The sequence below is a fragment of the Equus przewalskii genome, chromosome 3, assembly GCF_037783145.1.
Source record: "Equus przewalskii isolate Varuska chromosome 3, EquPr2, whole genome shotgun sequence".
Taxonomy (NCBI): Eukaryota; Metazoa; Chordata; class Mammalia; order Perissodactyla; family Equidae; genus Equus; species Equus przewalskii.
Genome location: NC_091833.1, coordinates 22,962,346 through 22,975,896, shown reverse-complemented (window position 1 = coordinate 22,975,896; position 13,551 = coordinate 22,962,346). Strand labels below are relative to the sequence as shown.

The 13,551-nt window shown below is 39.4% G+C and overlaps 1 protein-coding gene across 1 annotated transcript in view; it reads left to right on the top strand.

The window, feature by feature from the left end:
* SF3B3 (splicing factor 3b subunit 3) overlaps positions 1–13,551 on the top strand; it is a 52,321-nt gene that overhangs the window by 21,811 nt on the left and 16,959 nt on the right. Inside the window, exons 9-11 of the mRNA XM_008522375.2 lie at positions 1,279–1,444; positions 6,698–6,793; positions 9,570–9,642. Coding sequence (XP_008520597.1) covers positions 1,279–1,444; positions 6,698–6,793; positions 9,570–9,642 — 335 coding nt within the window. The remainder of the gene's footprint in view (positions 1–1,278; positions 1,445–6,697; positions 6,794–9,569; positions 9,643–13,551) is intronic.

Genomic DNA, 13,551 nt, shown 5'->3' with positions numbered 1-13,551 from the left:
TTTCATAATTTAGCATAGAATCTGATGTGTTTACCAAGTGTTAAATGCTGAGGTTTATTTGTCTAACGTTTATTGAGTAACTTATGTATTTTAGACCCTGATTTAGTCATTTTATTCTGCTTCTAAAAAGCTGCACTTGATATTGTTTAAAGTGCTCTGTATTGAAGGTCCAGTATATTACTTAAAGAATAAACATGACTGGTAGTTTGGTGTTTTATGTTAATTGAACTGCTTCCCAAAAGCTCAGTGCATGCTCAGTTTATGATGGTATATTGTTACAGATTATCTACTCTCAAATTGCTTTCCCTCTTCCTTTTGTGGTTTGCCTTTGAATCAGTTCACTAAGGATTATTAGCCAGAAGACTGACAGGAGAAGGGCAAGATGACTTGCTTATTGTCTCTGGGTACATTTATGTTTGGTTTTGGGGAAGAATACTATAATATCTGCATACTTTTGCAAGATCACCACCAGTTCTTGCTGTTTGTTAGATTTGGCCTGGTCATTGGTTAAAATAGGAAATGGTTATGGGTTTTCTTTGGACTTCATTCATCTGTATTTCATTTTATTTGACAAACACCGTGCTTACTAAGTGCTGTGCACTAAGTACTCATTGAATAGCACATTCCTGTAGAATTCAGTTTTATAAATGAGGCAAGTGAGGCACAGAGGGATTAAGTAATAATATGTGGCTAGTTAAGGAGCGGAGCTGGGATTCAAACCCCGGCACTCTAAGGGAAGCCCAGTGCTTTTAACTACTCTGATGCTAGGATCCTTCCAGTGTACCAGTTTAAATTCAGTATTCTTAATTTCTTCATCCATGTTCCTTTCTTAAGAAAAAGAAAGAGAAGGGGCCAGCCCCATGGCTGAGTGGTTAAGTGTGCACACTCAGCTTCAGTGGCCCAGGGTTTCACTGGTTCGGATCCTGGGCATGAAACTAGCACCGCTCATCAAGCCATGCTGAGGCAGCATCCCACATAGCAGAGCCAGAAGGACCTACAACTAGAACATACAACTACGTACTGGGCGGCTTTGGGGAGAAGAAGGGAAAAAAAAAAGATTGGTAACAGATGTCAGCTCAGCTGCCAATCTTTCCAAAAAAAAAAAGAGAAAACGCCACTCGGATAAGCAGAGATTTCAAAGTATAGATGCTAACTCAATCATGTGTGTTATAATTTTGATTGGATAATTGTGAATTGCTTTATGAACATTATATTGATGGCAGATGTTATCTTCAGGCAGAAAATGTTTTAACTAAAGTCTTGTTTGCTTCTCCCCAGTTACTTATATCAGATTGCACATCTTGGAGATGATGATGAAGAACCTGAGTTTTCATCTGCCATGCCTCTGGAAGAGGGAGACACGTTCTTCTTTCAGCCAAGACCACTCAAAAACCTTGTGCTGGTTGATGAGTTGGACAGCCTCTCTCCCATTTTGTTTTGCCAGGTGTGAATCTTTCTAGTCACCTCCACAATGAGCAGCGCCAGCCAACTGTTTTTGAATCTGAACGAGTTTAAAGTTTTAACTCCAGTTCAGTTAAGGACTAGTCTGAGAGTCCAGTTTGTCAGTATATCTATGGAATTGCCACATTGTAAAGGTGAAGCAGCCAAAGGTAGACGTTGGGGTACTAAAAATTATGTGAATCCTTGGACTTTTTTTTTTCTTTTTTAATGTAAAACTCATGTTCAGTGGAGAAAGTTAAACCATATGAAAGGTGAAAAGTAAAAGCCCTGGCCTTGATCTTTTCAACCTTCCATTCCACTGAGGCCGCTGCTAATAACAGTTTCTTGTGCTTGCTTCCAGGCATTTTCTCTGCATCCATAAGCGTGTGTGTGTATGTTGTATTTTTCTTTTCTTTTTTACTATTTTATTTTATCTAGGTCACATTGGTTTATAACATTATGTAAATTTCAGGTGTACATCATTATATTTCGGCTTCTGTATAGACTGCATTATTTTCACCACCAAAAGTCTAGTTTCCATCTGTCACCATACAAATGTACCCCTTTACCCTTCTTGTCCTCTCCCTAACCCTTTCCTCTCTGGTAACCACCAATCTGTTCTCTGTATCTGTGTGTTTGTTTTTTTATCTTTTACATATGAGTGAAATCATGAGATATTTGTCTGCCATTTCAGTTTGGTGGTTTTCTGTGATGTTTTTCTCAGTGTCCTCTTTCTTTATGATTTGTGATTCTGCTCTGATTTTTTGTTTTGTAGTTACCATGAGAATTGTCTAAAAGATCTCATAAATGAGATAGTCCTTTTTCTGCTGATAGCATGTTATCTCCATTAGCCTATGCATGTTCTGTCCTTTTCTCTTCCCCTTCTGCGTTTTTGTTGTCACAAATTATCCTTTTTTTATGTTGTGAGTTTATTACCAAATTGAAGTGGTTATAGTTATTTTTGATGCTTTCTTTCCCTTTAGCTTTTTAAATTGTTTATCACTTAATTGTATCATATCAGAATAACCTATTCTGATAGAGAGCTGCAATTTTCTGATTCTGTCCAGCATGTTGCTCGAAGCTTTGTAAACCTTTGCTTTTTTGTTTCAGATGTGAGGGCTCCTTTCAACAGTTCTTGTAAGGCCAGTCTAGTGGTGATGAACTTCCTCAGCTTTTGTTTGTCTGGGAAAGCCTTTATTTCTCTTTCATATCTGGTTAACTTTGCTGGTGTCAACGAAAATAATCCATAATGAATCTATAAATCGAAATTGGTGTGAGTTTATTATGAGCCAGAGCTGAGGACTAGGTTAGCCCAGGGCTTGCCTTCTCCGAGGAAGGAAAGGCACCAAAGAAGTGGGGTGTACAGAGTGGTTATGTACCCTCTTGGCACAAAGAGCATACATCACATATGATAGGAATGTCCTTTTTACAACAGTCATGAGATTGCCTAGCCAGCACAGCACGGCTGTTCACACAGTAGGTAGTAGGTCTGCTGTCTCGAGCTGGGTGATCACAGGGTGAGCGCAGCAATCAATTCGTAGCCTAGGGAGGATGCTTATCCTTAAGGAAATGCCAGCGTGGGGGAAGTTGCATCTTTACTTTAAGGCTGCTTGTTCCTGTCTTTGGAGCATAGCAAATGCTTAAAGCAGATATACAGTGCATGCTCAACAATCATGTTAGGCCCTTTTGGAAAAACAAGGTCAGGCTGAATTAGTTTTACACCAAATGGCTTTCTCATGTACTCCAGTATATCCTGTTGCTTCCCATTTATCACTGGATAGAGTATTCTTGGCTGATAGTATTTGGTTTTCAATAGTTTGTATATATCATCCCACTCTCTCCTAGTCAATAGAGTTTCTGCTGAGAAATCCACTGATAGCCTGATGGGGATTCTTTTCTAAATTATTTTCTTCTCTCTAGCCACCCTTAATATTGCTTGTCATTGATTTTCGACAATTTTAATATAGTATTCTTTGGAGAAAGTCTTTTTGTGTTGAGATAATTAGGCGTTCTGTTAGCTTCATGTACTGTATATCCAGTTCCTCCCCCAGGTTTGGGAAATTCTCAGCTATTATTTCTTTGAATAAGTTCTCTCCTCCTTTGTCCTCTGCTCCTACTGGGATACCCATTATCCTTATGATGCTTTTCCTAATTGAGTTGGATATTTCTTGTAGAATTCCTTAATTTTTAAAAAATCTTAGTTTTCTCACCTCTCCCTTCTGAATCATTTCTGGATTTCTATCTTTGAGCTTGCTAATTCTCTTTTCCATATAGTCTGCTCTACTTCCAATGCTTTCTACTTTATTTTTCATTTCATTAAAGTGTCCTTTATCTCCAGAATTTCTGTTTGTTTGGTTTTTTTTTTTTAGAGTTTCAATCTCTTTGGTGAACTACTCTTTCTGTTCATTAATTTTATTTCTGAGCTCATTGAACTGTCTGAATTTTCTTGTAACTCACTGAGTTTCTTCATGACAACTGTTTTGAATTTTCTGTCAGATTGCTATCATCTGTGACTTCAAGTTTGGTTTCTGAAGAGTTGTCATTTTCTTTCTGTTCTACCATTGACTTTTGATAATTTAATAGTTCTTCATAGTGCTTCATTAGTTGATTCTCTCCTGGTGAACTTGTGGTAGTAAACACCTTTCTTATTTGGGTACAGCATTGGTTACTTTGGTTCTGAGCTGCTTCTGGTTGTATATGAGAGCCTGCACTTTCCACCCTTCACTGCCTCTGTCAGAGGCATTGTCAGTGCCGTCCTTGTACTGCTTGTACCTCCAAGGTTGCTGTGCCTCGCTATGTACAATGTCACTGCAGTCTCAGTTGTTGCCACCAGGGTTGCCTGGGTACGAGCACTTCTGCTGCTTCTGGAGTTGGCCTGGTGCTCGTGTTCCCCCATCAGCTCTCTGTGGGCTCTCCATGGGCTCGGATGCTGCTGCCCTGTGCACCACCTGCACTGCTGCTCCCAGGTTATCTGGGGATGCTGGCAGTACTGTGCCAGGGGCATGGGGTTCACAGGTGTCACTCTTTCTTGCTAGAGGCCTGAGGTATTGTATGCAGCCCATGCTGCTGGTATAGCTAGTGTCAGGGGTGCCACCACTGGGGGCTAGATCATGGATTCTCCTGTGGCTCCTGAAGCCTTGGGTCTCAATTGTCACCTGCAACTGCTGTGGGAAGGGGAGAGGCTAAGCCTCAAGTGCTGTTGCTGCTCCTGCAGTCCTGGTTGCTGCTCTGTGCCAGTGTGCTTTCTGAAACCTCAGGTCAGGGTACTACTACCCCTGCCACTGATACCTGTGTTTTGGATGCAGCCCTTGCTGCTGGAAAGACTGGTGTCTGAGTCACTGCTGTCTTCAGATGTATAGATGCATGGATCTCTCAAGCATTCCCGTGTGCTGTGCAAGGAGTCCTTTGTTAGTAATGGCTGTCCCCCTGGTTGTAACTTAGAGGGGAGAGACAAAGGGAACAACTCACTCCACCGTGGTGCTGTATTTTTCTTTTTAATGTAAATGGGTTCATGTACTTCACAGTATTCTGGAGTTGACCTTTTATTACTTAACAGTCTATGAATATGTATATCTCATTTCCTTGTTAAAATACTCCAGAGACACTGGGATCAGTCAGTAACAACCTTTTTAATTACATCCTCAGGGAGGAACCTGGGGTGGTCCATGATGGGGATTGTGTTCCTCACTACTAGAGCTCAATTACAGCAGGAATTTTACCATGTCATTGTGTCCTGGATTGCTGGGGTTTGAGTGACCATTAGGTTCCACCCTGCCCTGTCTAATTGATCACACTTTAGTGGGAAAGAGGTTTGCTCACTGTGTGCTGGGGAAACAAATCAGCATTCAGGCACTCTTCCTGGTAAAATTAACCATTCTGAAATTAATTGCTTTTATTTTTTCTTTTTGAGAAAGGGTTAGTCCTGAGGGCCGTAGAAAATAAGTATAAGCAATTTATAATTTATTAGTGATTTCCCCCCTTTCACTGGAATTTGAGAAAATAATTGTGTAAATAGTTTGTAGATCAAGAATAAAATTAACAGGAAGTTCATGTATCTGTAGCAGGGCTATAAGCATTTTTTTTGCCATCTGTCTCTACTAGTCTGGTGAGGGATCTGAATCCCCACTCTGAATAATATATATGTTTTTTGGGTTTTTTTTGGTGAGGAAGATTGGCCCTGAGCTAACATCTGTTGCCAATCTCCGTCTTTTTGCTTGAGGAAGATTGTTGCTGAGCTAACATCCACGCCAGTCTTACTCTATTTTGTATGTGGGATGCTGCCGCAGTATGGTTTGATAAGAGGTGCGTAGGTCTGCACCTGGGATCTGAACCTGTGAACACTGGACCAGTCACTGAATAATATTTGTGAATGCATATAGTGATAAACATGTGATAGCCAAAATAGCAAAATATTTTTTAAATTGTGAGAAAGTAATATATATGCCTCTTTATTAAGACTTTAAAGATGGCGCATTTAAAATAGGTGAGTTAATTTTTTAAGAGGTTTGTGTAAAGGTTGTATAGACTTAGAACCCACATGCTCACCCATGTTACAGTAGGCTACGCTCCATTTCAGACGGTCAGGAATTTTTGTTTGAACTGACCAGTTGGACAGAATTACAGTATAAATACTGACCTCTTTTCATGTATTAGTCAACAAATAATTGTATTGGAAAGCAGCTAGATGTCTGGGATACCAGTATGAGAATACATGGCGTCCCCATTTGGTGGCTGAATAACCAGGTGCAGTTACCCAGCAGTTCGTCAGCTACACCATAGGAGCGTCTATCGATAGGGCCCTCTGATCATGTGCAGTCCAACAGCAGACCAATAAGTGTAATTTTGAAGTAGTGATGAGGGAAATGATAATTAGAGGTATCTATAAACTTTAATGGTACATGAATAAATGTGATGTTCATTGGTGACATAGTCACAGATACTGATAATATTACAGTTTATCTGTAATTTTAGTTGGAAGGAAATGCTAAATTTAGTTTGAGATTATATAACACTTTGTTTCAGTAACTGTAAAAAATCCTTTGTTAACTTAATAAGCCTTTCTTGGTAAAATTTGGTGCTTCAAACTGGTTTGGTTTTTGGAACACTGGAGCATTTTCCTCTTACGCCCCCAGGGCCAGTAGTCAATATATACGCTTAAATAAACTAAAAAGTAATTTGTTCCCTGAGAATCATCAGGGTTGGTTGTCAAAATTTAGCAGAAGTAGACATTTTTTCCCTTAACTTTTTCTCTGTACAGATAGCTGATCTGGCCAATGAAGATACTCCACAGCTGTATGTGGCCTGTGGTAGGGGACCCCGATCATCTCTGAGAGTCTTAAGGCATGGACTTGAGGTAAGATTGGAATTTCTAGATCGTCAAAGAGTTTGGTGGAAATCATTGACAAAGCAGCCTCTGGCTTTACTCTGATGAGATCCAAGATACATTTAAGGTTTCTGTGAAAGGACAGTCTTTACTTCCTTCTCTATTTCCATAAAGTTTAGAGTTTAAATTTCCAATTCCGTAACGTGTTTGCACAATAGGCACATTTTTAAAAATTGGCAAATGGGGATAAAAGGGAAAAAATGACCTCTACTAGTTCCAGGCTCACTAGTCAACACGGAGGTTAGGAAATCTATGGAACATTTTACTCCGTTACCTTCTACTCTTGGTCTTTATTCAGTGTTTTGATTCTTTTATTTAATTAATTAATTAATTTAAGATTTTATTTTTTCCTTTTTCTCCCCAAAGCCCCCCAGTACATAGTTGTATATTTTTAGTTGTGGGTCCTTCTAGTTGTGGCATGTAGGATGCTGCCTCAGCATGGCTTGATAAGCGGTGCCATGTCTGCACCCAGGATCCAAACTGGCGAAACCCTGGGCCGCCAAAGTGGAGCGTGTGAACTTAACCACTTGGCCATGGGGCTGGCCCCAATACTTTCAGTTTTAGGTGTGTCAGTACTGTGTGTATATTTTTGTCTTCCTAAATTTTTTCCTTATTACTGTGTGCTCTTAAATTGCATCGTTTTTATTGTTTATGTAACATTCCACCATAGTGGAATCAGAATTTATTTAGTGAATCTTTTATTTTTAGACCTTTTAGGTGATATACACACTCAGAATTATTGTCTCAAATCCCACATCCTCTTTTCATCATGGTTCTTGTGATACCTTTTAGCAAGTGCCCTGTTCTTGATTTTGTTAAGAGTAAAATAAAGCTTCTTGCAACAATTTGCTTTCAGAGGTTGGAGTTGGCAAACTACAGGCTCCCAGAGGCCCACTGCCTGTTTTTGTAAATTTTTATTGGAACACAGCCAAGGTGACCTTGGGTGATTTGTTTTGTTTTGTTTTGTTTGAGGAAGATTAGTCCTGAGCTAACTACTGCCAATCCTCCTCTTTTTGCTGAGGAAGACTGGCCCTGAGCTAACATCCATGCCCATCTTCTTCTACTTTATATGTGGGATACCTACCACAGCATGGCTTGCCGAGTGGTGCCATGTCCACGTTTGGGATCCGAACCGGCGAACCCCGGGCCACAGAAGCAGAACGTGCAAACTTATCTGCTGTGCCACTGGGCCGGCCCCTGACCTTGGTTTTTAATTCTGGCTCTACCACTTATTATTACTAAGCTTTTGTTTCCTCTTCTGTAAAATGGGCTTGATAAATGAACTTGCCTTAAAGAATTGTGTGAATTAAGTGAGATCATGCATATGAAGCAGTTAGCTCCAGGTCTGCCATATAGTAACTGTTCAATAAATGTTAGCTATTAATATTGCTATTTCAGAAAATTAAAAAAAATTTTGGCTCCCAAAGTATTCATCAGGTCACCAAATTTTCAATAACTTCAACCCAATTTAGTCCAATAGGTCTTGATTAGATTCTTACTGCTCATTGGATCCCATCGAGCATCTGATGAAAGCTAAGAAGCACTCTCCACCAAAAATGGATTATGCATTAACAGAAAATTTTATGTACAATGTAAGAGTAAAGGACCCGATTAAGAATCATTGTTTTTGAGTTCCTTCCCTCCTCCCACTTTTTTCCAATTCTACAAAAATCTTTATTGTATGTAAAATATTTTTAAATTGTTGAACATTGCTTTGTGTGTGTATGTCTATTTGTTGACTCTTGTGTTCGAGCTAGATTATGGTGTCAGTTGAGCAAGGTCACTGTCAGATGGTACATTCAGTACAGAGTATAGCATACCTGAAATTTACATTTTATTGATGATGAAGTTTTTCAGGATTCTCCTATACCATGATCAGGTATTCCTGCAATTATTATATCAGTAAACTAAAAAAAGGGTGATAACTTTCATGAATATATTGAGTTCTTCCTACAAAAACTAGTTACACAGTACAGTATATATTAAGCTGTCCATTGTCTCTAGGTCATTTAAAAATACTTAATAAAATTTTTAGTTTAGAATGGTTTTAGATTTACAGAAAAACTGCAAAGATAGTACAGAGAGTTCATGTATAACCCATATCCAGTTTTCCCCTCTAGATCATTTTGAATTCATCTTAGATATTTCATTTACTCTCATGTTTGAGAACCTATGGGACATTTCAGAGGATTCTTGATTCTGACCCTAAGGAGCATAGAAATCTAGTAGGAAAAACAAAACAATTCCTTAAATCACTTTTTAGATAAGTGCCCTAAAGTTGGTGATTGTGATTTCTCTAAGAGCTTATAGGAGGGAGAGATGACTGCCAGCCTAAAGGATAAGGGGAGATTTTTCCTAAAGGATGTGGCATTTGAATTAGTCCATGAAGAGAGATGGGATTTGGTCTCATGGGAGCTAGGGAAAGAAATGGGACGCTAACTTAGATGGACTGTTACATTCCTACATACTCTCTTTTTAAGGAGGATGCAGGTATGCCATACCCAAAGGAAGCGAATGGTTTTGGTTGCAACAACCATCCTTTTTGACGTTCCGTCACTTGCTGCTAAAGTCTGTTTATGGGGATTGCCAATACCTCCAGCTTTTTTGTTCTTACGTTCTTTTTTGACTAGATGGTTCCATTCTTTTAATCCAGCATACAGTGAGCACTGCCATATTGAGTATAATTGTAGGCAAGGAGCCGAGTTCCCTGCTCACTGGATCTGTGGTTTGTCTCCTCTCCTGTCAGGTATCAGAAATGGCTGTTTCTGAGCTACCTGGTAACCCCAATGCTGTCTGGACAGTTCGTCGGCACATAGAAGGTAAACAGCCCTTTGCCAACAGTCAAAATGAGGGTCTGGGTGCCATTGACAATAGAAGGCTTAAGAGTCTGCATTCACAGTCTTTCTATATCACTTCATCTAGCATCATATACTAGATAGCATATCATTTTCTGGCCTGACACCATGTCTTTTAGGCTCTCCCAATCAGGATGCCTTCACCTGCTACTACTTTTTGTACACATGGGTAAGGGGTGCATAGGGTGGCTGTTAATATTCAATACATATACACTTCAGTATCATAGAGCTGTCATGTGTGATATTCTTTGACTGTATTTGTCTTTAAGACTGGTTCCATCTGTGTAAGAGGTATGGTGTGAGGGAAAGTTTTTGCTTCTTCATTTGTCTTCAACCATATTCTCTTACTGTGCTGAAATGAAATGACAGTGAAGTTGAAGATGTTATTCTAAGTATTAAGAGATTTGGTAAAGCTTGTTAATTAGTCCTGCTTAATTGGCGTAGTTATGCTTAAGGAAAGCGGAGATTAACTGAATGTCATCAGAATTTTAGAGTGAGTGGAGAAGAAGGGATGGATGAAAGAGAGGGGAGTCAGCTCCTGGGTGAAAATGGTTACCTCATCCTAAAATTTTCAAAATTATGTGAAAATGCATAGTAGTCTAACAGCAGGAAGGTCTTGTGACAGTTGAATTTCACTTTCTTAGAAATAAAACTCAATTCTCATTTTCCCTTTCATTCTTTGGGGCTGTAGGTCACTTCTGTATTCCTAGACCTCATTTTCCCCTTGTTCCCTCAGGAATGTGGGACTGCTCAGTAGGATCAGCTTGGCCAGCATACAAAGCGTTTTCAGGAAAACAATGGGAAAACTTCCAGATGTTTAGATGTTCTTGTTGTAAAGAACAAATTTAAGGGAGCTGGGAGATGTGTAGGAGGGAAACCTCTTTTTATTAGTGGAATACACATTTTGCTGCATTTTGTTTGCATGTAGGCATTAGAATCAGATCTGAGTTGAGTAGAAAGAAAAAGTGATTAGGAAATTAGTAGGTTCATTTTAGCTGAGAAGATAATTATTACATGGTTGGTTTTGAAAAATTTCCTCATTTGCGTAAGCAGAAAGAAACTTTTCAGTATTGATGTTCACCTTTAGCTTGGAGGCTAGTTGATGTTATGGCTTTTGAAAACGTTGCCTAGACTGTTCGAATTAGAAAGATCCTTTGAGATCAAATCTAGTGTGCTCCCTCTTTGTTTTTTTTTACTTCTTAAACTTTATTTTAAAATAGATTTAGATTTACAAAAAAGTCACCCCTCATTTTTATGAAGGCAGAAAATCACAGGGTTTATTGTTCCAAGATAGTGCGTCAAGGTAGTAGAGACTGAAAGCCTTGTCTCCTGAATCCCAGCCCAATGCTCATTTGACTAATCCTGCAGGGAGAGTCTGTGGGTCTGGATGGTTTTTTAGGATAAGTTTTAAACTCCTATCCTGCAATCTTTCGAGTGCCCACCTTGCACTCAAGAGTATAGAATTCCTACTCTCAGAGCACTGGCCATCTAAAAAAGAAGACAAGTATACAAAAGTATTGTGTGTTCTGATGTGATGAAAGGCAGAGGCATGTTGCCAGGAGGAGTTAGAGGAGAGGGAATGGGCAATTGTTTGAGAATCAGGAAAAACTATTTGGACAACGTTTGATATTAGTGATAAGCTGTATGTTGCATGATGGAACTTAAATGTAGCCGAAAATTTTTCTTTTCTAAATACCAAAATCTAGGAAGAGACTACACCCAGTAAATTTTACTCTTTAGAAACTATAATTTGGGTGATCACCCACAAAAACAGGTCAGGTTCCCTCTGTTCATTCTCTTTCCAGATGCCCCAAGATACTGTTGAGTGAACATCTCACATGTCCACACATGCTGCAGTCTTCCAGGCAATTACTAACCTTGGCTGGTACTTGGTGATGCACACTACCAATACCAAGCCTTTTTTTCTCTTCCACAGGTGGCTGGTGAAGGTGCTGATTACCACAGGTGTGTACCTACTGCTAGGGTCTACCATGGGGTCTTAGAGTTTACCCAGGGAGAGGGACCTGCACAAAATATTGAGGCCACACTCGTGGCGTCTCTCAGAGGGTAACTTTGCAGTTAGCCGTCCATGTGCATTATACACGTACACACCCATCTGTCTGTATATTAAATGGTCTGAGGCAGGAATCAGCTTCAATTACTTTCTACCACAGAACGTGGAAGATAGGATTCATTTGTCTTTCACTAAGCTGAAAGAACCTGTAGCTAAAAAACCTTACTAGCTTCATACTCTTCCTTGGAGGTTTATACCTTCCAGGTGTACTGACTGAGAGATCAGGTCCTGGAGAAAGCCCTCCTGGCTCCCTTTTTTTTTAGTATAATCAGAACTGTGCTGAGGCAAGATAAGTACCAAGTAGTCTGAATATTAAGTGAAAATGAGATATTGGAAGCTTAAATCATCTGGATGGTTGCTTACTTTACCCTTCGGAGTGAGCTGTTTGTTGAGCTTCAGATAGTAAGGCAGGGGAGAGAGGACTAAAGCATTCCCTCTCCTTTGGGCTGCTTCAGCAGCGCCCAGACAGATAGAAGTTCTATTTAACTGAGACAAAGATGCATTCTCATACCCTAATAGATTCTTCACTGAAGTATGAACTAATGTTCTTTTATATAAAACTTGAAACCCCTGGAAAAAGGCAATGTGGTTATTTATAGTTCATAGTCATTTACCTTGAGTGAAGCTTCATTTTGTTGTCAACTCCAGCTTTTAACGTGTAACCTCCCTAAGACTTGAGCAGCTGATCTGCTACAGGTTCTCCTGGCCTAGAATGAAAAGGGTAGAATTTACAGTGTGCTTAGTATACACAGGGAAATGGATATTTTGAGGAAATCTGTGAGGTAAAGCAGCTTTGAGATATCAGTCATTGCTCTACTACTTGTTGGGTTGCCCAGCAAATGTAAGCCCCTATTTGAGTCCACTGAGCATCTCTTTATTTTTATATCTGAACAGTCTGGTGCATTGGGTCAAAGGGAAGATAAGGACCCAGGCAGCCCTCCTTCCACCCTCCCCGCATTCTTTGCATGTAGTTAGAAGTTGTATGATCTCTTTTCTGGAAGTCTCCCTTTTCCCTTGATTGAACAAAAGAGACTGAAATCCTGGCCAGTTAGTGAGTCCTTTGTTGTTTGGCTTTAATTTACTCTGGCACAGATTTTAAGTTTTTAGGTTTCAGTAATGAGAACGTGGGAAAGGACACAATATTCATATAATGTTAAAATTAAGCAATTCCTGTTATTTTTACACACCAGAAATTTCCAGTTCAAAAACTAAGAGCTGGAGTAAAACTTCCAAGTTTGGTGTTGTGTGGAGACTGATTTTGGTTTTGTTGTAAGCTATTAAGACGTCTATTTCAGAGACAGTCATATCCTTGTTCATAGTATGTGATGGTGAACAGTGCATATCCTTATTCATATTTTGTGATGGTGAACAGTGCTGTCTTAGCCATTTTTATAAGGTGTCCCCAAAGCATTTGATAACATGTTGACAGTTATAACAAAATAATCTAAAACCATCTGCTTGTCCAGTGTTACTCCATATGATTGGGAAATTGAACCGTTACTCTGTATTCCTGGTATAGCCATTATATTACACTCCTTGTTAAAGATCTTTGATCCTTGAGTTTCAGCCACCCAGTCAGTACCCACGTATTAACTGAAGCAGTTTTGCAAAACAGTACTTGCCCTTCCTATGTGTGAAGCCAATTTCATAAATTATATTTATTTCTATGTATTTCTATTTAAAAATGCTGATTGTAATTTTATGTCCTGCTAATAGGTCAGAACACTACTATAGGTTACACCAATGATAAATCTTCACTTGGTCCCTTTTTCTGTAAAGAATACTGATTCTGCTGAAAT